Source organism: Bidens hawaiensis, unplaced genomic scaffold (genome assembly GCF_021521415.1).
Source record: "Bidens hawaiensis isolate Kalapana, Puna unplaced genomic scaffold, B.hawaiensis_p1.1 tig00017942_1, whole genome shotgun sequence".
In the NCBI taxonomy this organism is placed as follows: domain Eukaryota; kingdom Viridiplantae; phylum Streptophyta; class Magnoliopsida; order Asterales; family Asteraceae; genus Bidens; species Bidens hawaiensis.
This window is the reverse complement of record NW_027492707.1, coordinates 348512-374467: the sequence shown is the minus strand read 5'-3', so window position 1 is coordinate 374467 and position 25956 is coordinate 348512. Positions and strand designations below refer to the sequence as shown.

The 25956-nt window shown below is 34.9% G+C and overlaps 2 protein-coding genes across 2 annotated transcripts; one reads left to right on the top strand and one right to left on the bottom strand.

Moving 5' to 3' along the window:
- Positions 1 to 1290: 1290 nt before the first annotated feature.
- On the bottom strand, positions 1291 to 8353 carry LOC143555003 (protein OS-9 homolog). Its single transcript, XM_077044645.1, has 8 exons — positions 8072 to 8353; positions 6507 to 6580; positions 5918 to 6121; positions 5734 to 5808; positions 4085 to 4200; positions 1991 to 2057; positions 1740 to 1846; positions 1291 to 1665 (listed from the first exon to the last, which is right to left on the bottom strand). The coding sequence occupies exons 1-8, from the start codon at positions 8160 to 8162 to the stop codon at positions 1500 to 1502; spliced, it is 900 nt and encodes a 299-aa protein (XP_076900760.1). The 5' UTR covers positions 8163 to 8353; the 3' UTR covers positions 1291 to 1499.
- Positions 8354 to 9922: 1569 nt separating this feature from the next.
- LOC143555006 (putative serine/threonine-protein kinase PBL22) lies at positions 9923 to 13386 on the top strand. The gene is made up of 4 exons (XM_077044648.1): positions 9923 to 11113; positions 12764 to 12972; positions 13077 to 13212; positions 13307 to 13386. Exons 1-4 carry the CDS (start codon positions 10132 to 10134, stop codon positions 13384 to 13386), a joined length of 1407 nt encoding a protein of 468 aa, XP_076900763.1. The 5' UTR covers positions 9923 to 10131.
- The last annotated feature ends 12570 nt before the right edge of the window (positions 13387 to 25956 follow it).

The window sequence follows — 25956 nt, the reverse complement described above, 5'->3', positions numbered from 1 at the left end:
GGTCGTGAAAGATACACGCTGGAGGTTAACAGATCGTGAAAGACGTGTTGAGGCCTAACACGTCGTCAAAGACGTGTTTGTAGGGGATATTTCTGGAAACTTTTATTTACGAGAACAAAAATGAATCCCTCTCTACGTTAGTGGGACATTTTGGGAATTTCCTTTGTTCAATTGTCTTTTGGCACCCCCTCCTATTTTCGTGATTTGCAATTTTGGTATAAATTTGCCCTTTATTTTTGGTGACTTACAATTTTGGTATGAATTTGTCTTTTATTTTTCGTGACATGCAATTTTAGTATCATATTTTGCCCTTTCTTTAACTTTTTGTGATTTACAACTTTGGTATGATTTTGCCCTTTTACTTTTATGTGGTTTGCAATTTTAGTATGAACTTTGCCCTTCAGTTTTAACTTTTAACCGATTTGCATTTCCGTGAATTTTTTCCTTTTTGACTGAGAGCGTTTAATATTTGATTTCAAACCAATTAAACCGAAAATAAAATCAAACAGAAACCATTTTAAAATCGAATCAGATTATATATTTGGTTTTTGGTTCATATCTAGCTATAAACCCTACTAATAATGTTGCTATTCATGAAATATTACTTGGAATGGTGGTTGTTCTGTTCTAAAAAACTCAATTATGTTAAAATTGAAGAACTCGAATGACATATATTACATATTTATATAACTCATCTAACATTGAGCCCATTACAAAACCAAAAAAAGCTAAACCGATGAACACCCTTGATTCCTCTTTATAAAGGGTCTCATGTTTAAATATTGATTCAATAAGCTTTCAACCATAACTTAAGGACAATCTAATTTACACGAACCCGTTCATTAGCAAGGCATTTGCACCTGGTGGAGTCCCGTGAGTTCACCATCAACGGTTTTCATTGTTAAAATAAAAACGAAATAAAAAAAATCCAACCAATAAACAGGTTTTAAGCTTACAACATCGTTTTAGATTTATTTTATAAAATTTAAATATACATATACAATTGAACATTCGGGCCCAAATATCTCAACCCTAATCCTATTCAAACCTGATGAACAAGAACAACCTTAATCCGGTCCCAAAAGAGGCAGATTTGCAAAATCCACCAGTCAAGGTTTTTAGGCTTCAGAAGCCATAAACCAAGCTTGCCTTAAAACATGTTTGCACAAGCTAAACGAGCTCAGGCTCATCTTAAACACACTCCAAATTTAAGAGTTCTTATCAACCAGAGTTCTTATCAACCAGAGTTCATAAATCATAAGAACGCAGGTATAAATATATAAAAAAAAAACACTAACGCACAAGCTACAAAACACCAAATTTCATACTTTTTAAGCACAGTTTCAACATCTATCCACTTTTCAAGCAAATACAAAATGGCATTAAACTAAAATCACACCACATAAGTTGTGTAATTTCCATGAGTATACTATATCATTAGAAAATTGTGCACCTCAAAACACCATTAAGTTTTTCGGTTAGTTAACTACAAAATATCTTTATATTGCGTATTCTTCTGAAACAGATGATGACGACGACTTATCGGTTACTGTAACAATATTATGTTCGTGTATAATATCATCTTCCGGTTTCTGTTGTTTGTAATCTTTTGGAAGAGGGTTACAGTTGATTGTGTACCAAACAGGTCGTTCTTCTTGGAACAATCTGAAAAGACGAAAATGCCCATCAGAAGACGTGTAAAAAAAATAAAATAATAACTGAATGAGATGGAAACTTACGGGTGCTTGCAAAGTGTCGGGATTTGGATTGTGAGAGCATATTTGCATGTTGATAATTCGGTTATAGAACTGATCATAGCTCTAGGTTCCGAACAAACAAATCTTACCTGCAAATAGCATTAACAAAAAATAATAATGATAATAATTATTATTATAAAAATAATAATAATAATAATAATAATAATAATAATAATAATTACAATAATGTGAAAATTATATGAGATTTGAGTAAAAGTTGGAATTTGTCAAACCTCGGTTTCTCGAGGCTCGTTTGTAAGATCACAAGTGGTTCCGTTTGTGTATTTATGAGCATGATACCTGCATTAATCATGTTAAGTAATAGTTTAAAACACTATCTTAAAAAGAATTAAATCACTATTTAAGAAAGGGATATTGGTTTTTAATACTCCCAAGTCCCAACTTTCCCTCATTGGTAGATTACACTCCCAATTTTCGATTTGTCGCCTACCACTCCCAACTTTTACCATATTTTCTTATACCACTCCCCTTCTAAAGTAACACTAACCTCGTTAATGTTTTGGACTAAAAATGTCATTCAAATTAGTTGAGGGGGTAAAACAGAAATTTTATTTATATAAACACACACTCTCTCTCTTCTCTCTCTCTCTCTCTCTCTTCTACACTCTGCCGGAAATCAATCCAAGAACCCACCACCTCCACCTTCACTTTTGCCGGAAATCAAACGGCTGCCACCAGGTCTTATCGAAACCCACCACCTCCACCTTCATTTTCGCCGGAAATCAAACGCTGCCACCAGGCCCCATCGGAACCCTAACCCCAAACATATCTGAGACGGGTTCTTGGATTGAGTTTACAGATCTGACAACGGCGGTGCTAGTTTCTAAAGGTGGATTCAGTGTTAGTGGTGGAGGGTGATGCTGACAGTGGGGAACCATCGTCCGGCTACATCAACAACCATCGCCGGAAAAGAAAAACGTCGTTCGGAAACATGATATAGAGTTACCGGCGACCCTAATTCAGGTTCGATTTGGTCCGATTAAGATGTGATTTGGTCCATCGCCTTTGATTTGATTATATTAAGGTGTGATTCAAGTTCAACTGATGCGTTAATTTGAGGTGCATTTCGTTATAGATGATGAGGGTGATGGTTACAGTGATGGTGTTGATAATGGTGGAGAGTGTTAGCGGTGGCGGTTATGGTGGTCGATGACGGTAATTTAAAGTGGAGGTGGTGGGTTGTTGATGATGGTGGTGGGATTGCGGAGAGAGAGAGAGAGAGAGAGGGGGTGTGTTTATATATATATATATATAGAAAAGGGTTCAAATAAAAAGAAATAGTTTCCTAGGAATGGTAAGAACCAATAGGATTTTGACATTTGGCAATAAAACCTATGGTGAAAGAATAATTCTAGGAAACTATGTCGGTTATAATGATGAAAGAGTAATTCTAGGAAACTATGACGGTTTTTGGTAATTTTAAATCTCAACCATTGATTGATTGATCCAATGGCTATGATTTATTCTTAGTCTTCCTAGGAAACTACTTGTTTTTAGGATAACCCTCCCCTATATATATATATATATATATATATATATATATATATATATATATTGCAGAATGTGTTTATATAAATAAAATTTCTGTTTTACCCCCTCAACTAATTTGAATGACATTTTTAGTCCAAAACATTAACGAGGTTAGAGTTCCTTTAGACGGGGAGTGGTATAAAAAAATATGGTAAAAGTTGGGAGTGGTAGGCGACAAATCGAAAGTTGGGAGTATTAAAAACCAATATCCCTTTAAGAAACATCCAAAAGTTCTTTATTAAAAATGTAAATCACTATTTTGAAACAAGTTTTGTAATCATATTTAATATAGAAACTTTTAAGGAACTCAAGAAAATGGACAAAAAGGCGTTGGTGCTCAAACCGTCAACCAAACTGTTGTTGACCAAGTCAAATGAGTCAAACGAGCCGAAAAATAGTGTATTTAAAAACTGATAACCATTTCAATAGTATAGCTTTTGCAAACATATTTAATACATTCATTATTAAGGTAACAAAGAAAAAAATTGAAATGGCCAAAAAAAAAAGTTTTGTAGACCAAGTCAAATGGTCCAACGAGTCAAACATTGTCTAAAGTGTATTTAGAAACCAATCACCATTTCAATAGTATAGCTTTTGCAAACATATTTAATAAACTGATTATTTATGAAATTACGAAAAAAAAAGATGAACGAAAAAGTGTTGACTTGTTGACCAAAAAAGTGTTGACCAGCTATGGCCCACAAACCACCTCACGCATTAAGACATAAACCAATGAAACAAGATCTGATTTGACATGTAAATATGTAATTAATTACCTTTGTGATGCATCTTTAGAGCGGGGATCTTTTAAAGTTGAAATATTGGATAGGTTCCGGTTATAAGCAGCTGTAGCTTCAGCATCAAATTCACCCAATATAAACTCTTGAACAACCTAGAAACGGGCCCACAAAGAATTAGATAATAAGTGAACTGATCAAGATTTTATAATCATACTTGGCACCGAAAGTATATTTTTAATGCATAAACATCAAAAATCATTTCATTTGAGAAATTATATAGTTATTGGGATAGTCAAGATTTTGCAATTGTACTTGACAAACTAACTAGTAATTATCTACAAAAGATCTAAACTTTTTGGACAGAAGTCCAGAACCCGTATCAAAGATTATATTTTTATTCCAGTTGACCTGTTACTCAACCCGCCTGTCGCCTGACCAATAATATTTCAACCTCTAAAGGTAGTACTGGCAAACTGAACGGGTCGGGCGAGTTTGGGTCATAACGGGTTCTAAGCCAAACGAGTTCAGGTCAAAACTGGCCGTTTTAAAAATTATCAATTTGGTGGGGCCAAACCGGGCTTGACCAAAACAGAATCGGGTTAAAATGAGCTCTTTTAGAAAGAAAAAAAAAAGTACCCACCCCCGCCCACCCCAACCCAAATAGGGTTGGCAAAGAGGTCTAAACGTGTTAAACAGGTCAAACACGCCACAATTAACACAAACATGGTGCTAAATACGAACACGGCACGATAAACTAATCTAGTCTTTTACTTCAAACACAAACATACGCCTATTTATAAACATGTTACATGACACAACCTGTCTAGCACGATTAATATCACCTATTTAGTGACATGACACGACCCGACTGATAATAATAATAATATCTTTCAAGATCAATAATAATAATAATAATATCTTTCAAGAACAATCCTTCACATTTTTTAATAGAAAAGTCAATAAAAGTCTTAACTAACAACACATAACATGCTTTAATAAAAATCAAATCATAGACGTGTAGGACTATTCACATCAAGTTTGAATAAACATATCAGCCAAAGTAAACGAACAAACTTAAAAAAGCGTAAAAAAACAACATAAATGAATGCACACGAATGAACAAAAACAAATTTAAGTGAACAAACGTAAACGAATGTTCCCAAATACAAATGACTAACGAGACATGTGATTATGTTCGTTCGTTTAACTAAATGAACGAAAATTTTTTGTTCATGTTCGTTTAAACTTTTGTAAACCGTACGACAGGAAGTTTGGTTACGTTAATTTATTAATAAACAAACGAACATGAACACATGTATCGTTCGTTCATTTATGTTCAGGAACGTTTGTTTATTTAAGTTCGTTTATGTTCGTTCTTTTACATTCATTTACATTGGTAAGTTTACGTTTGTTCATTTACATTTGGATACGTATTTAAATTATTTAGGCCCATTGCAATTTAGTCTAGTTTTAATAACTTTTTAGACCCAACAAATTGTCGTTTACATTAACTTTTAATTGGTTTGAACCGTTCATTTTCTTAACAAACAAGCAAGAACAAGAAAGATCCGTTCGTTTAAATATTTGTGTTCAGTTAAAGTTATACGGATGAACACGAACATGCTCCGTTCGTGTTCGTTCGGTTCGTTTACAGGTTCCAGAAATGTATAAATCTTGATCCATACCTTGTTGTCCTCTTCCACATGAATTTGTCGCAGCCTCCTGCTATAACAAAATTCATAAGACCACCACCCCTCTTGCTTCAAAAAGAAAAAAAAAATCATTTTTTATCATTTTATCATATAAAGAGGATTTACAATTAATATTATAATTTCAAAATTTCTTTTTAATTTTTGTAAAGGATCTGACCCTGAGTAAGCATTGGTCTTTAAGTACATCAAGCAATTCATCTGGTGTTTTCAACTTGATACGTTTTTCGGTTCCCAAAATTAAACTTGTCGTGTTTTCAAGTACGGTTGGCTTCTCGTTAGTCAATTTCTCCACTTTCGGCAAGAAACACAAAAGCTTATCCCCATTTTTCTTTGGCATCACCACTGATTCTTGATCATCATCCTAAAAATAGAAAATTCACACATTTTTTATGCAATGATGGCCGGTTAGGTGGGTTGGTTAACGGGTCAGAGCAAGTTTGAGTCAAATGCGTAGTTTTTAGTTTCAGTTCAAACGGGCCGGGCCAACCCGTCAACACCTCGTTGTCCACATTTAGAAATAAGTTTATTAAATACAAATTATAAAAAAAAAACATATTGCTAAAATATTAATCAAACTTCTTAATAAAGCGATTCAGAAGTGTTTGACCCCGGTTGACCAATTTGACCATAAAAATTAGCCCGTTGGAGATAAATACAACCCAAGCTGACCCATTTTACGAGGTTAAAATTTCAACCCCTACAAATTGTGTTTGTGATATTTAATATGCTGTTCAGTGTTCACTTACAGGATGAAATGGTGAATCTTCTGTGTGGAATTCAATATCATATTTTGGTTCTCGAGAGGCACGACTTAAGCCACCTGACAATTAACCATTTACAAACATTCAAAATCTATATTCAGTATCTTAATAATCATCGATCATAAATTATACACTACTAGTGTCCTTAAAGATAATAGAAAGCTTTATCAAAGTACCATTTGTTTTTCACTCACACTTACACTTGTGTAAAGCTAAGTTCCTATTTATTTTTTATACCATTAGAATACCATTCCTCATTGACCACACAAAATTAATAATAATACGTCTACCAAGCTAAAGCGTTGTGAACATGAACATGGATAACCATTATATCCAAGTGTTGATAAGTATACTTGGGATGAGCCGATTAGGCAGAATTTTCTAGACTTTCTTTTTGAGGACATCGTCAAGCGCATTAGACTATCCGTAGTGGGCCGACAAATGCCTAAAAAGTGGGCGATTTTTTGGGTGAACACCGCCCCCCAAGCGATAAATGGGGTGATAGGGGGGGGGGGGGGGTGTTTTTTGATGCTTGTGCATATTTGATGACTATTATTATTATTATTATATTCTTTTGTGTGTTGTGTATATATATTGGGCTACAACACCACTACACCCCAATAACAAAAACCCACCCTTTGTTGGCTGGGCGCCACATGACGCAAGTCGCCCCATTTTGTAGCCCCTCCACTACACATAGCCTTAGGGCTTAACTTTCCCTGTATACTTTTTTGGGTAGCCTTTGCATGTTACCTTCTAGTATTCTCATCTCTAGGCTAATTTAATATGTGTTACTATTATACTTTTTCACCATCTTTTTATTATTGGTAGCATACTAATACTATATTTAGTACTCTCTGATTTTTTGTTGTTTAGATTTCTTCACTAGCACTAGGGGTGCGCACGGTTCGGTTATCAGCCTAAACCAAAACCAAAACTAAAGTCATCGCTCAATCTATTTTATTAACCAATTGGTTTCGGTTTATTCAGTTAGTATGTTGGTTTTCAGTTCGGTTAATTTGAGTTAATAACCAAAACCAAACTTAGGCTAAAATTTTTTCTTAAAAATACATGTAATGGAGGTATTATTACTACATGAAGTGGAGGTATAAAAGTTAGAAGTATATGAAAATACGAACTTTTCGGTTCAGTTAACCGATGGTACAAAAAAACCCGATTCATTTAGTATTAGGCTATCTTTCCGGCTTATGAGCTTATCAAGTAATACAAGACAAAACTCATAAGCCGGAAAATGAGTTTCTAAGCTTTTCGGAACCTCAATCAGCCAAAATTTCTTTTTGATCATACATATTATGTAAACATTTAGCTATAAAGCATCCTTCAATCATATCAACCAACTATTTACAAAAAAACTCAAACATATAGTCAATAACTAGCCCTAAAATCTAAAAAAAAAAATACTAATTTTAACCTCTTAAATTTGGGCATAACAGTCTACAACAAAATAGGACCAAAATTAGAAGTGGGTATTTCAAATTAACAATAAAAGAATCATACCCACCAAATTAATTGAATAATTTGAAGGTTACCTGCATGAGTTGGGAAGATCTGCTGCGATACGACGTCGTAATTAAAGAAAATGGCGAAAATAAGCAAAACCCATAACGAAATCGAACCCATTTGTGACGTCAAAGTGTGTGTTTAATGTTTTGTTCACCGAGAAGATGAAATGATGGGATTTTAGTTGTGTATAATGTTGAGGGGCTGAGAGTCAAAAGTGTTTCTTAAGGGGGTGAAATGAAATTTAAGAAGACAAATCATCTTAGCTAATTAAGGAGTGACACGTCATTAGAAGAGGGTGACGTGGGAAAGTGTTTGGGTTTGCTCCTGGGCTTAATCCCATCATTTTATCCATATTTTTTACCATAAGAATTAGAGTCGTTTTATGTATTCATATTCACCAATATTCGTGTGTTGTTGAATAATAATGTTTCATTTTGTCTTTCACGAAAGGATGATGGATTGGATAACCTTCTTTTTCCCTCCTTTAACTATTATGTTCGAATGTTTTTTTAGAAGATCACGTACTTCGAAAGCATATGCCGGTGAAAATTCAACACCAATTACTAATGTGATTTTTTTTTGTTTTTATAAGTATGCTTATACTTTCAAATTTTTATAAAAAAAAACTAACTTCAGAATAGTAATCAAGTTTTGTGGCAACGGAGGTAGTGGATGTAAGCGGTGGTGGTGTTGTTGTTCTGGTTGAGTTTTCCAGAAAAGACGTTTTTTCGACAATCAGAGCTTAACAGAGTTAAGCTTTTGTTAATCGTGGTTCGTTTGTGAACAAATATGTTAAAGATGGGACCGTCATCAAGCAATTTATTAGTTGAGACTATTATTTGCTAATATTCCAAATCCGATTTTTCTATTAATTAATAAAAAATGCAATTATAAATACTTATGATAAAATAATCATTGTGACATAATTAATTATGTTACATTATTTTTTGTGCATGCATTTCGTGTTCAACGTATTATATTCATGATTATACATTTAAATGACGAAATAAATTTAAAATAACGTATTTCACATACAAATCTAGTATTACCAAGTAAAAATGATTAATTAATATATTGTATATTTTATACATGTAAATGATAATACGTTGATGAAAAAATGCACAAGTATTACTAAATTTGCTCATATGATTACATAACTACTAACGAATCAAACACTTGAAATTTCAAGAATGTTACAGATTGATTTGTCAACCAAAGTAAGTCGTAACATACATTAAAAAAAGTCAAGAGGTATAGAGTGCACACTCGTTTCAGTTTTTACTATGTAATGGACGAAACATCTAACAAATGGGTTCCAAGAAGGCACAACCCTGGTAGTAGGATCCTAGAGGCGGCTACCAATTCGAATTTTAAATAATAATTTAGATTCCCTAATATGATATCCTATTCATTTGGGTCATAGTCTCCGGTTCACGGAAATTCACTCTCAAAATCACATACGAAGTTCTTGATCTATGAGTTTTATCCTATTGATATATTTGAAGAACTACCAAATAGTTTCAATATGAAAGTGCAAACAACTCCCAGAAAATCCAAATTGTTATTCCCGAATTTCCCCAATACACATTCCATGTATTTTTGTTATTAAGTGTCGTTCAAACTAAATGCGATAAGTTGCATTACTGTTATATAACGGTACGGCTACCCAAAATACTGATCCCGAAAAATACTAATACTGAATTGGACCAATTACAGTCTAGATTGATTCGATACGGTATGCTGTCTTTTCATGTGGTCCAGGAAAATAACCAGTCATTCATTCACACTAGATCTTAAAGCAATCATGTCCATTTCTTTCTGTTTGTTAACCATTGAATAATTTGTATGGTAACTGATTTTATTATATATATTCCCTTGTGAAATTATAATTCAAATAAACTGTTACATTATTTGTGACTTTATAATCTTTGACCATTTCATGGCTAAATGCATAATTTTAAAATCCAAGCCGCCTTTATTGATTCTGAAGATGCCTTTTCTACGTTTGGAATATAAAACTCTATGAGGCTTTTGTAAATTTTACTATGAAATAAGTGTTCTTTTGTTTCTATAATCTTTCAACAATATGTCAGAAAACCCTGAAGAGAAATTGCACTCATTAACTACCGAAGACGCCTTTCATCGTTTTTCGCTTGCAGATATTCACTTAGCTACTCAAAACTTTAATGACGCGTTGGTCATTGGAAAGGGAGGTTTTGGGACGGTATACAAAGGTCGTATTCATGGTACTAGAGATGCGACTGAACGTCTTGTTGCCATTAAACGTTTGGATTCATCTTCGACGCAAGGGGCACCTGAGTTCATGAACGAAATCAAGATGCTTACCAAGGTGCACCACTGTAACCTGGTGTCTTTAATTGGTTATTGTTTCGATAACAACGAGATGATACTAGTTTATGAGTACATGCCTAATGGGACTATTGATTATCATTTGCACAAAGCTGATACTCGTTTATCTTGGATGCATCGGCTCAAGATAAGCATTGGTGTTGCACGAGGACTACATTACCTTCACACTGGTGTGGGTACCCAACATGGAATCATACATCGAGACTTGAAGAGCTCGAATATTCTGCTTGACGAGAATTGGGCAGCAAGGATCTCAGATTTTGGGATGTCAAAAGTCGTAGATCACCCGTCTTCTGGTGTGATTACCACTCCTAAAGGCACATTTGGGTATCTAGATCACGAGTATTGCAGGACCGGGAAGTTGACCCGGAAATCAGATGTTTATGCCTTTGGGCTGTTTTTAATTGAGCTGCTATCTGGGAGGCGTGCCATCGACCCACTATTTGTAGATGAGGGGCACAATGTGGCAGACTGGGCTAAAAAGTGTGTCAAAGAAGGACAATTGGAACAAGTTGTTTGTTCTCATATTACAAAGCAAATTTCTCCCAAATGTTTGAAGGAGTTTGTCCATATTGCGGACCTTTGCACAAAAAGTTCTAGAAAAGAACGCCCTACGATGGCTGAGGTTGTGTATACTCTTGACCAATTAATGGCATTACAAAAGAACTTTGACAGTTCCGGGTCTAGACATAACTCTGGTATGGCCAAAACCCTTCTTAACTTCTGATTGAAATATTTTGCTATACTTCTATAAAGATTATGTTTGTAGGGTAAGGAACCTAAAAGAATAATTTAAAAATAGAGAATTTTGAGAACCATTTTGAACCACTAAATAAACCTCTAGAAAAAATATTTAAAAATTTTATAAAACAAAAAAAAAACAAAAATTTTGAAAAAGTAAAAAAACCAAAATTCTTATATTTCATTCCGGTTTCATAAAAAAAAACTTCGTATTATGCACATGTGTATAATTTCATTCAATCTCTAGTTACATAATGTACACATATGTACATTATCATTTACCTTAGATTGTACATATGTGTATAATAAAAAAACATGTATGCATATATGTACATATTATACATATATGTATAATTTAGTTAAACCGAAACGTTTTTCTATGAAACAGGGATGTAAATAAGAATTTTGTTTTTTTTTTTTACTTTTTTTTTATTTTTGCATTTTTTTTTGTTTTATGATTTTTTTTATTTTTGCGTTTTTTGTGCTCCAAAATGGTTCTCAAAATTCTCGATTTCAAAATAGTTCTCACATGATCCCAATTCTATGTTTGTAATTTACTTTAATGACAATAGTACAACAATGAAAAATGACAACAGAATATGGCATGTTGTCATTTATTTATCATACCAAAAAGTTTCTGCCCCAGTTTTTGGATAAAAACCAGGTTCTATTAGGTCTATTTTTTTTAAGGAATAGCTTGGAAATAGTTTCGGGTCCCTCAGCGCGTAAGGAGTCCTCCCACTTTTCCTCATTTTCTCCCGCATGCCACATCAACTTTTTTCCACTTTCTTTCTGTTCCCCAAAAAGCATGGTGTCGTCCCAGGTTTTCCCACATGAAACAATATGTAAAAATAAAACAATTTATCCATAAATTTAGAAATTAAATATTAATATAAATATAACTAATTATTCAAATGGTTCAACTGATGATATTCGATCCAAGGTTGTGGTGGACTTTTTGGAATCGTTTAAGACTTAAGAGTGAGAATATTGGCTTCTAACGGTTCCTTGTTTTGTGTATTTGGGAGATATAGCTCTACCTTGATTCTTCATGATTGTGTTGTGTAGAAAAACACAAGCGTAAATGATCTTTTTAATGCTTTGGGGATGCATTTGTTTGGCGGGTTGGTTGCCTCTTCCTTTTAGGACACCAAAAGCTCGTTCAATGTCTTTCCGTCTTGCTTCTTGCGCTTTCTTAAAACGTTGTCTTTTTATAATCGTTTTTAGGTGGATGCATATGCCAGTGTTTTGTTCCACTTTCTCTGCACATCTGTTGAATCCCTTACTGACCAAGTAATATAATTCATATAATAAAATAGAGAATAAACATTACAAATTTACAACACTTAGCGGTCGATCCGGGCTACATACGATGATATAACCGGGCTTAATTATCCCTCATGTGAATTGAACTTTTTTAGTAAATATATGACTGGCAAATTATCGTTTGTGTGAGTCGGTATCAAAAATTAATTAAAGGATCCTGTTTATCAATATCATAATGTTCGGCAAAAGCATGTATCAAATATCGAAATCAATTCAAGGTTTTGTAAATTATGCTCACGTTTTGGCTGTTAATATCTTGAATATGCTTACGTCATCCGCAGATTCTCTAAGAATATTTTCCTATAGTGATATGGAAGTTGCCACTAAGAATTTCAGCAGTCACAGGTTGTTGGGTCGCGGACATTATGGTGAGGTAATTAGAGGTTGGCTTGATAAGAAGACACATTCTTCTTATATACATGACAATGGATTGAGCATTGCTGTTAAGAGGCTCTATAGACACAAGTTTAAATCTCATATGGTAAATGAGGTATGCAATTATTCCCTACACCCCACAATTTCCATGGTAACGAGTTTATTGTCGCTTAATTGGACCGCCTTCTTAATATACTAGTTAACTATTTTTGGATGCAGATGAAGATGGAAAGTTTGGAAGAGTTTAATGACCCCAATGTTGTTAAGATCTTAGGTTATTGTGTGGAAGAATATTCAGTACTCATTATCTATGAGTTCATGCATCAAGGAAACCTAAAGGATTATCTATTCAGTGGTAAGTATGTTTAGCAAGTAGTTAAAGTATAGTCGTACACGAGTACTTAAATGATGCTAGTTAAGCGGGATAAAAGAAGTTGTTAATCTTGCAGTTAAAAGAAGAACAGAGAAACACCTATTCGCTTCGAGGGTTAAGATTGCAATAGGAGTTGCTAGAGGTCTTCTTTTCTGATGATTGCTCATTGCTGATGCACAATATACTGTTAGATGAGGTACTTATGATTCGAAACATCAATCTAATAGATATAGGATCGGGTTCCTTACAAAGTACCAAAACTTAAAAGCTTTAAGAACATTTAATAACCAACTATTTTTATTTTCAAATTATATATATATTATTGTTAGAGAGTACGTAGTTTTAACATTTTTTTATATAAAGTTTTGTGATTACATATACGAATCACAAGTTTATATATGTGTAAATAAACAAATCAAATATAAATATAATAAGAAATTTACATATATGTAAAAAAGTTAGATGTGTAAAAACTAATTTTTATAATTGTGATCGTAAATATATATGTTATAAGTGACAAAACTATCCTCAAATAATATCAATATGTGAAGTTTTAGAAAACCGTTAAGAGTTCTTAAAGTTTTAAATTATTTAGAAGTTCTCTAATAAACCACATCATATATTGTTTTCTTTGATCTAATTAAGCAAACTAAGTTAGACACAGAAACCCCATACAAGTCATTTTAGAAATATCCTAAATCAACCCCCCCCCTGCGACAAGAAGGGCAACAAAGGTGGTTGGGGGGGGGGCGAGAATTTGTCGCCGGGTGTGTTTGTTGATTAAATATTATTAAATTAAGTATGTGTGTGTGATGTGATGGGCTACAACACCATTACATCCCTAAAATAAAAATCGTCCCTCTGCTGACTTGACACCGCGTATTGAAAATCGTCCCTATTTTGTAGCCCTCCATTACACATAGCCTTATGGAGGGGCAAGTGAACATGAGCACATCCCTAGCTGGATATTAAAACCACTGACAAAATTACCTTTCCTTAACAAAAATCCTAGGAATTTAATGCAAAACTCTCAGATTTTGATGTGGCAATGTTGGTACCAAGTTGTGCTGTACCCTCTTATCTCCATCCTAGTCCATCATGTAAGTAAACTTGATCCACTTCCTGCCTTTTTTTTTTTTCCAATTTCCATGATTTTTGGATCTGAATCTAATAGTTTGGAATTTCAGACTATTTGAAAGAGAGGAGTGGTGTCTTCGGTTTTGGACTTCTGTTGATGGAGCTACTGACCGGGAAGCCGATTTCTAGCAAAAATGATTTGAACATACTAAGACGTAATTGGATGCCGAACGTTTGTGGTGCATTAGACAGCCGAATATTCTTAAACTTCTTGCAAAGAAAATTAGCAGTCCAATTAGTTGTACTTGCTAAAAGGTGTGTTGCAGATGAATTATACCTTCGTCCAACCCTTAAATCGATCTTGGAGGAACTAGAAGAAATCTTTGCGATCATGTCAAAATCTTATAATAGTGATAGAGGTGATGACTTAAGCACACATATTCGTAGTAGAAATAGTTTATAAACATGTTCTATGTATTCTATACGAAGGGTATTATTTCAAAATTACGTATTTTAGTATATTTCCTATTGTTTGTGGTTTTAACATACTTTGATATATACATATACATATGTAAATACAGGGGATAGTTCACACGAGAAATCATTTTAGTGCGAGAAATTAATTATAGTCATTGATTAAGATTGATTAATAGACTACATTAATTATGACATTATTATAATTATTGGATTTCAAACTGAATGATGTTTTTGGAAAAAGGGTAATGTTGTAATTTGCTTATACATCAAAGTTTGAGACGTACAATCTTAGTGGTAATCAATCCTCTTAATATTTCCATTTTAGCCGACTTTCATTAGCAAATTAGCTAGATAACTGTTGTAGATCTATTTTAGCCATCCGCTAACTTTGATAGTGATCTTAATATGATTTCACATTACACCTACCGATGGTATTAATAAGGATTTTAACTCAAAAATTAATACTGTTAGTTTGTCAATTTATATATTGCATTAAATTTCGTATGTCACTTTATTTCAAACTAGGTTTTTACCCGGCGCAACAGGTCGGTAAATCAGGACATTCGTAAAACACAAGCATTATCAGTCCTAAGTGTAGAGGCGATAAATTGATGTGAATTCGGTAGGTTTCTGTTACATGTGTTATAAAAATTGAGATGAACCAATGTGGTGATGTTGGTTGGTAAAACTCGAGCATTGGTAAAACCCGAGTGTTGTTGATCCCTGACAGTGAGTCAATGCAAATTCAGTTTTTTTTTCACGGTCGTGACGACACCTAAACTAAAAAAAGAATTGACATTTGGTCGGCATTCATTACGTTCATTACGGTACTAGAACTAAAATAAAATGCGGTTAGTCTAAGCACATTAGGTCTTCTGTTATGTTCGTTACGGTATGTCGATATCGAAACTAAAATAATACATATAAAAACGTAACAAAAATAATTAGAAATATAATTCTTAAACTTTAAAACAAAAGGCAAAACCAAAAAAAAAACAAAAAAATATATAAAAACTTGGCCCAATGACACACTGCTAAGTGGTGTTGGGATATTTTTTCATGAGAAAGTCCAACAAATATTATCTTACATGGGTTTTATTATTATTAATAAAAGAAAAGGAAAAAAAATAGGTTTACGTTTTTTTTTACCAATATATTACACAACCAAAATGGTTGTGGTGGGCTTGTGATTTTTGTGGCGTGGGCTTTGAGTGTAAGACAAGAAACACAAATATATTAATAGGTTTTCTTTTTTCTTGAGTATGCATTCCAGGCGACATCACACGAAAGAATTGTGAGGATATCTTTTGTTGGTTCTCTTCTCCTGTAACACAAGAAGTTACGAAAAGAATATTTTGGGTGTCAATTCTTTTGGTGTTTTTTGTTGAAGATAAGAGACGTGCCAGAGATCGATTCATTCTCTCGTTGGTGATACCTCTTACTCGTATTCTTTTGTAGTTTGATTCCATATACTTGATGTTAGTTTGTGCCAAGTATATGATGATTTGTATATGCCTCTAGTTTTATCTAGATACGACTTTGTATTTCTATTATTGGTGATAGTGTATGATTTGAAGCGGCTCTAGTAGTTCCGTGGTTTTTGCTCTCACCTTGAGAGGTTTTCCACGCTAAAATTCTTGTGTCCTATTTACCTTTAAATACCCTATTTGTTTGCATCCTCATTGGTTCATTCGGGCCGGGAAAAAGTTTAGCCAAACGAAGATTAATTCCGCACTTTTTATTTACCGTTCGTGGCTAGGTGGTCGTTTTTCCCAACAGAGTGGTATCATAGCTTCGGCTCTTGTTCTTGGTTTAAGACTTGTTTGAACGATGGAAGCTAATACAGGTAGGATGGTGAATTTGAATGGTTCTAATTATCATGTTTGGAAATGCAAGATGGAAGACCTTCTTTATGTGAAGGATTATTATTTGTCTGTTTTTAGTGCCGATAAACCTGAAGATAAAACTGTTGAAGAGCGGAATATTTTGCATAGAAATGTTTGTGGGTATATTCGGCAATGAGTTGATGATAATGTTTTGAACCATATTAGCGAGGAGAGTCATGCTCGTACTTTATGGACCAAGCTTGAAGAGTTGTATGCTCGGAAGATCAGGAACAATAAGTTTTTCTTGATTACACAGTTGATAAACTTGAAATACCGTGATGGAACTCATGCTACTAATCATTTGAATTGTAACATCCCGAAATTTCCAAAATAATATTAACTATATTATTTAATATTGGAGGGAAAGTTTACTCGGGTTAGCGGGAAATAATTAAATAGAGTACGACTTGGCATGGGTCGGGCTAGTGTGAGTTATGGATTTGGGTTATGAAGGAAAGAGGGAAGGACCATGGGCCTAAGCCCATGTTCCATAATTATATAAACCTTAAATCACAATTAATCCTTCATTTATCATATTTCATACACCACCAAAAACACACACTTAGCTCTCTCTCTCATCCTACCTTCTCTCTCTAGCCAAAATAGAAGAAGAATTGATTTCCGACCCGAGGTAATGATAGTATGATGTTGTTTATACTCAAACCCGTTAGATTTAGTCATGAAACGACGAGCCGACACCGTTAAACCGTTGAAGTCACGAGATCCGGGTGGAATCGGGTATAAACCGAACCTAAGATGAGCTTAGGAATCACCCTAGCTCATATCGGGATCGAACGGGACGAAAAACGGTGAAAACGGTCGTGAAACGGCTGAGATATCGTTTTTCCGGCGATATCTCGGTTTTCCGGCGAAGACGGCATCGGAAAGGCGGCCCCGGAGTTGGGTGTACGAGGTAAGGATGTCAAAGAATGTTCTCTGACATTCTGACCTAACCCTAGTTCGTTAGCGGATGACTTAGCGAACTAGAAAGCAATTCATTAAGAGGAAGTAACGAACTAGAAGCAGTTCGTTAAGCCATTCGTTAAGGATAAGTAACGAAGAAGCTCCAATTCGCTAAGCAGTTTGTTTAGGGAGAACTGACGAATGAACCCCAGTTCGTTAAGGGTTCAATTCGTTAAGGGTCCAATTCGTTGTGAAGGAGGACGAACTAGTATAACGAATCATCTAAGGAGAGATAACGAATTAGACTGTGATGTGATAACGAATTAGGCTTAATTCGTTACTACGAATTAGGCTCTGCCCCTTGGACCCTGCTAGGTGCTGCCACCCCTAGACCCCGCTGCCAGGGGCGCTGCCCCCGGACCCCGTTCGTTGTGGGTTATATAAAGATAGAAATACGATATGAGTAGTAATAATTAATTGATACATGTAAATATTATACAGTTAGCCATGCACAGCTCAAGAAGGGATTAACCATTAACGGTGAACGTAACCGCGTACAGGTGAGTTTCTAGCCCCATTTCCTTGTTATGTTTTCGGGGCTGTGTGCATACTCGATGTGAAGTGTGAATACACTTACCTTAAGTGTAAGTGTACGCTATAGATGTTATACGAGGTAGCTATTATATAATGCTTGTCGGTGTGTGAACGATCTTCGGATATTGCACGTATCGCCTAGGATAGTGATTGTCAAGTGGTCATTAGTGTGTGTAAATGTTATGATGTGATTTGCCTATTATGTAAATGATGTAATGATATGAAGTGTGTTGTAGACAAGTAGAGGTAGAGTGTGTTAGAAGTGGCAAGAGTCTAGTAAGAGTGTGAGTGGCATGACGATAGTACGTGGTAGGGTAAGCCTATATGTGACTTCGTTATTAAAGTGGCAAAGTGGCATAACGATATTCGTTATCAAAGTGGCATCAAGTGGCATAAGTGGCTAGGCTGTAGGGGTAATTAAGTGGCTAAGTTGTCGGGGTAACTAAGTGGTTAAGCAGTAACAGGTTAGACAGTGGACTATATGTCTTCGGATATATATATATATATATATATATATATATATATATATATATATATATATATAATGCATGAAGTGGTTGTATGGTAAGTTGCTTGATTAACTAGAACTCACTCAGCGTAGCTGACTTTTAGTACGCACGCAGGTGAGCTGATTTTAGAGTTAACATGAGGATGACACATGGCATGGATTGAACGGTTGGCATCTGAAGAAAGAAGAAAAGATGCCTTACATATAATTTTTTGTAATAAATGGTTAAAGTTTTATATTCCACGAAAGTTTTAATTAACTCTGATTGTAAGAACTGTGTTTATGAGTAAATCCGACGATAAAGTAGGGCTACCGGGAATGGGGCCTTACATGAATGTTTTTCAGGGTGTTATTAATCAGCTTGCAGGTATGGGTATTAAGTTTGAAGACGAGATACAAGGTTTATGGCTTCTTGGTACTTTACCGGATTCTTGGGAGACTTTTAGAACATCGTTGTCCAACTCCGCAGCTAACGGTATTATTACTATGGAATTAGCTAAAGGTAGTATTATTATAAATGAAGAGATGTGAAGAAAGTCACAAGGTTCCTCTTCACATTCAGATGCCTTGGTTACCGAAAGTACGGGGAGAAGCCATAGTAGAGGTCCGAGTAATAGAGCAAAGCACCGTAGTAAGTCTAAAGGGAAGTTTGATGATTTTGAGTGCTATCATTGTGGTAGGAAAGGGAACACAAAAATATATTGTAGACAATTGAAAAAGAAGAACAACAAGGCTAATTACAAAAATAAAAAGAACAACCACAAGAAAAATGACGGTGATGAAGGTACTTCTGAAACTAACACTACCACCGAAGAGTTTCATATTTTTTGTGATTATGATTGGGTGAACATCGCACGTGATGATTCGAGTTGGGTTGTTGACAGTGATGCTACTTGTCATGTGACATCACATAGGGTTTTTTTATTCGTCTTATACTCTTGGTGATTTTGGGAATGTCAAGATGGGTAATAACGGGCTATCAAAGATCATTGGTGTTGGGGATGTTTGCTTGAAGTTTAATAATGGGATGGATTTGGTTTTACACAATGTGAAACATGTTCCGGATATTAGACTTAATTTGATCTCCGCAGGCACATTAGATGATGATGGTTTCCACAGTACCTTTGGTGGTGGAATTTGGAAACTCACTCGTGGTTCGTTGATCGTGGAAAGAGGTAAAAGAACTTCAAAGTTATACATGGCACATCCAAAGATTTCCAGAGACTCGGTTAATTCGTTGACGAATTCTGATGTGACCGATATGGGGCATAAGAGACTTGCTCACATGAGTGAAAAATGGATGTCTATTTTATTGAAGAAAGATGTCTTGTCTGTTGTGAAGGATGATCATTTGAAAAAGTGTTCTCATTGTATGAATGGTAAGCAAAAGAAAGTTTCTTTTCATCGTCATCCGCCTCATAGAAAATAAAGTATACTTGACTTGGTGCATTCAGACATATGTGGTCCTGTGAAGACCAGAACACTTGGGAGCTGCTTATATTTTGTCACATTTATAGACGTCATTTGAGTAAGGTATGGGTTTATACTTTAAAATCTAAAGATCAAGTGTTTGATGTGTTTAAGCAGTTTCATGCCTTAGTTGAGAGACAAACTGGGAAGAAGCTCAAGTGTATTCATACAGATAATGGAGGTGAATACATTGGTCCTTTTAATTCTTATTGTAGAGAGAAAGGTATTTGACACCAACGACCACCTCCTAAGACACCACAGTTGAATGGTTTAGTAGAACGAATGAACATAAATTTGGTTGAAAGGTTTAAATGTTTGCTTTCACATGTAGGGTTGCCTAATCTTTTTTGATGTGAAGCTTTAAATACATCGGTGCATGTTATTAATCTTGCTCCTTGTATTCCTTTGCATAATGAATAATGTTGTTCTAGACAGAGTTTGGAGTGCCAAAGATGTTTCGTGTCGTCATTTGCGGGTCTTTGGATGCAAAGCATTTGTGCATATTCCCAAAGATGAAAGATCAAAGCTTGATGTGAAGTCCAGACAGTGTATATTCCTTGGTTATGGGCAAGATGAGTTTGGATGCAGGCTATACGATCCAGTTTTAAAGAAGCTTGTAAGAAGTTGTGATGTTGTGTTTGTGGAAGATGAGAGTTTGAAAGATATTGAGAAGTCACAGGTAGTTCCTCAGTACACTTATGATCTCATTGATTTGGATCCTATTTCTGCTCAGCAATCTGAGCCACATCACGAAGATGGTATTCAAAATGACGAACAACATGTACCGATAATGTTGATAATCAAGAGCAGGTAGAGTTGGATGAGGATATTCATCCCAAGTTACCAGTAGATATGCCTGCATTTGTCCCACTCAGGCGGTCTCCGAGAGACCGTCAACCTTGTACTCGTTATTCGACCGGTGAGTACGTCTTACTCACTGACGGGGGAGAACCCCAGTATTACAAAGAGGCTATGGAAGATAAGCATAAGAGAGAGTGAGTTGAATCCATGCAAGATGAGATGGATTCCTTGTATGAGAACAACACCTTTGAGTTGGTGAAGTTGCCTAAGGGCAAAAGAGCTTTGAAGAACAAGTGGGTCTACAAATTGAAGATTGAAGAACATACCTCACGACCTAGGTACAAGGCATGATTGGTGGTCAAAGGGTTCAGTCAAAGAAAGGATATTGATTTTGATGAGATTTTCTCTCTAGTTGTGAAGATGAGTTCCATCAGGGTGATTCTTGGTTTAGCTGCTAGTCTTGATCTTGAGGTTGAGCAAATGGATGTCAAGACAACATTCCTTCATGGTGATCTGGATAAAGAAATCTATATAGAGCAATCTGAAGGTTTTCAGGTTAAAGGTAAAGAAGATTATGTTTGTAAACTTCATAAAAGTCTTTAGGGGTTAAAGCAAGCACTGAGACAGTGGTACAATAAATTTGAATCAGTTATGGGGAAACAAGGCTACCGAAAGACTGCGTTTGATCACTGTGTTTTCTGTAAGAGGTTTGGTGATGATGATTTCATCATTTTATTGCTTTATGTTGATGGTATGTTGATTGTTGACAAGAAAATGCAGAAAGAATTGTCCAGCTGAAGAAAGAATTAAGCAAGTTGTTTTCTTTGAAAGACTTTGGCCAGCTAAAAAAATTCTTGGCATTCGGATTACTAGAGATCTTGGGCCAGCTAAAAAATTCTTGGCATTCGGATTACTAGAGATAGAGCTTCAAAGAAGTTGTACATGTCATAAGAACAATACATTGAGAAGGTGCTTTACAGATTCAAGATGTCTAAAGTTAATGTGGTTAGTACACCTCTTACTCCCAACTTTAAGTTAATTGAAAAAGATTGCCCTATTTCTGAGAAAGAGATTGAAGAGATGGATGGTTTTCCATATGCATCAGCGGTTGGAAGCTTGATGTATGCAATGGTATGTACACGGCCTGATATTGCCCATGCAGTAGGTGTTGTTAGTCGGTTCTTGTCAAATCTGGATAAAAAGCATTGGGAAGCAGTTAAGTGGGTCCTTAGATATCTACGGGGCACTTCCAAATTGGGTATAACATTTGGAAATGGGGAGCCCATGCTTGTTGGTTACACGGATTCTGATATGGCAGAAAATATAGACAACTTGAAATCCACTTCTGGATATTTGATGTTATTCGCAGGGAGCCGTGTCATGGCAGTCAAGACTACAAAAGTGTGTTGCTTTGTCTACTACCGAGGAGAGTATATGGCAGCAATAGAAGCATGCAAAGAATTATTGTGGTTGAAAAGATTTATGCTAGAGCTTGACTTTATGCAACAACCACTACAAGAAAATTGCCATTTAGTGGCACACAATTTTAATGACATTTTGCTTTTGTGCCACTAATTTGTTAATGGCACTTTACGTATGCCATCTTTGCTATTAACACATGTTTAGTGACACTTAGTTTTAATGCCACTAATCTATGATTTAGTGGCACTTTGCATATGCCACTAAAAATCTAGTGTCACTCGTTTTTAATGGCATTTTGCTTTTGTGCCACTAATTTAGGTTTTTAATGACACTTTGCGTATGTTATCTTTGCTAATAACACATGTTTAGTGACACTTAGTTTTAATGCCACTAATCTATGATTTTAGTGACACTTTGCATATGCCACTAAAATCTATTGTAACTCGTTTTTAATGACATTTAGTTTTTGTGCCACTTATTTAGGTTTTTAATGGCACTTTGTGTATGCCATCTTTGGTCAACACGCGTTTTTAGTGGCACTTAGTTTTAGTGTCACCAATTTTGCTGAAAAAAGAATAATAAAAAAACAAAAAAAAAAAAAACCGTAAACATTACTTGTTGCTTTTATCTTTTTTAATACATATTATTACTATATATATAAAAAAGAGCTTTGGTGCCGCAAGTACCCTATTGAGCCACTTGGCGGCACCCTATTAGTTCATGAATTTTGTTTTTGTTTTATTTAGTTTAGTTGCCACAACGAATGTAATGGAAACCGATCCAAACGTTATTATATTTTGTTTTAGTTCTGGTACTAAAATGAAGCTGGAGGAAAATACCGAAATCGCGTAAACCCTCCACCTCGACGCTCGAGTTTTACCAACGCGCAAGTTTACCGAACCCCCCAGGTTGGCCATTGACCCACCTCAATTTTTATATATTTTTTTCTTTTTTAGCTCCAATCTGTAACAAACGCAATCAAAACCGACCGAATTTGTGTCGAGTTACCGCCTCAATGCCTGGAACCGACCAAATAAACATCGTTTTAAATATTTTTTTTATATGTTAATTTGACGAATTAATATTTTGGGTTTTGTCGCTCAAATTTTACCAACAATGTCTATACCGTAACGAACGCAACTGATACCGATCGAATTTACGTCGAGTCACCGTCAACATTGGGCTTTTGCTAGCTCCGGCGCAATGCGGGTAAAAAGAAAACTAGTAAAAAATAAAAAGTAAAGAAAAAGTTGATTGACAGAAGGAAGACGCATATAGAAAAAATTAATTCTACGCGGCTACACATCATGTATTCATGTAGCCTTGGTTCATCCATTTCATCACCTGTCACAAAAGTCTGGGAATCACTGTTTGAATACATGAATTGGAGAATATGTCAATGTAGATAACTGATTCACGAATCATGATGTATACTCATGCAAAAAATGTTTCATTGCATCTATAACTAATTTCGTATGAACAAATTGAATTCCACACTAGTTGTTTTTAAATTTCATTGTTTGCCTTTGATTGCTTCAAGTATTTGTCTAGGTAGTTGAAGAATTAGCTTTATATAGAAATTGAATCTATTTGTTATTTTGTTTAAACTGTTGTTTGGGTTGTTTGTGTTTAGGTAGTTAGTTGAAGGCTCAAGGCGCACATTTGGCCCAAGCCATTTTAGGGCGTTTTTGGCTGGTTTAGCAGGCTTGTGGCTTGTTTAAACTGATTTTTGGTCTTTGATTTATGTGAAAGTATAACATTTTGGCAGTCTGTAAGTTCTTTTAACTGATTTTTTCATCCTTTAGTTTTAATGTATGGATGTAATTAAGTGTGCTTCTGTTGACTTTGTTAATTTGTGATAGCGCGTGCAGACTGTTTTTGTGATATGTGTTATTGATGGCTTTCTATGATTGATTCTTCTTAGAGGTACTATTCTTGGTTTGTTTAAGTTTGTTTGTTTACTTTCTTTAATATATAAATTTTAGGCCAGTTAGACGTAGGCGATATAAACTTCTGCTTGCCATTCAGTGTTAGGTATTTTCTCTATAAAAGCCCAGTTAGACGTAGGCGATATAAACTAGGACCATATTTTTTGTGTATTTGAGTTGTCTTGGTAGCACTAGACACCAATAGAACAATTACTATTCACTTTGTATTCCATAGGTAAATACTATATACACCCAAACTCAACATCCGAAAACAATAGTTATCGACTACGATTCCATAAGCATACAAACACCAGCACATGCCACAACGTGTGGGTCCAAAACTAGCTATTATTAAAATTATTTCATTTAAAGCATTGTTAAGTTTACATATAATCTCATTTAACTTTGGTGCTGGTAATGTTGTTTTGTCACAGGGCTGCAGATGCTGTAATGGGCCCTTGTTCTTTTTGGCATGAAATTGTTCTTGTTGCTGTTCGAAACAACCAGCTCTTATTATGATGCGTGTGTGCTTCTTTATCTTCATTCTTAAATCAGAATATTAATAAACAGTTTTTTTATTTGTTGTTGTAGCACATCTTTGTAGACAAAAAGAGCATTATGGAACTTGCAGGTCCCTTGCTCTTGCTATGCCAGAATCATAATGTAAATACTATAATCTTATGGATATGAAGAAGCTTAGTTGGTCAGTTATAAATTTATTTAAGGCTAAGGGTGCAAATGAGGCAAGCCCGAGCTCGACCCGTTTAACTTGCACAGAGCTCAAGCTCGAGCTTGGCTCGTGAATAGTTTTTCAAGCTCGAGCTCAGCTCATGCTTGGCACGTTTACTGTTTATTAATTAACCAAAGAAGTGCCACTAATTCCATTATGGCACTTAACTATTCTTTTAATTAACATCAAGTGACACTTTTAATTAACATCAAGTGACACTTTATTGGTACTTAACCAAAGAAGTGCCACAAATAAAGTGTCATTTAACTATTCTTTTATAGTTTGATTCCATATACTTGATGTTAATTTATACCAAATATATGATTATTTGTGTATGCCTCTAGTTTTATCTAGAGAAGACTTTGTATTGCTATAATTGGTGATAGTTGATTTGAAGCGGCTCTAGTATGTCCGTGGTTTTTACTCTCGCATTGAGTGGTTTTCCATGCTAAAATTCTTGTGTCATATTTACTTTTAAATACCCTATTTGTTTGCATCCTCATCGGTTCATTCGGGTCGGGAAAAAAATTAGCCAAACGAAGATTAATTCCGTACTTTTTGTTTACCGTTCTTAGCTAGGTGGTTGTTTTTCCCAACAAGTGGACCAATCATGTTTCAACGTCACCAAAATTTTCTTTTATATATATTAGTATTAGTAATTATTTTAATGTCATGAAAAACTTTATTTACAAGGATGTTTATTTTATAATTTCTTATTATGTACATGATTTAACATAGTAATCCTATGCATCCTACACAACATTTGAAAGTTGTGTAGGTTTATATGTTGTGTAATAAATAGTTTGTAAATTCACACAACATTCAATCATGCATAGCCTACACAATATATTTACATCTCACACAACATTGGAAAGTTATGTAGGATTAAATGTTGTGTGAATACATAGTTTGTAAATTCACTCAATATTT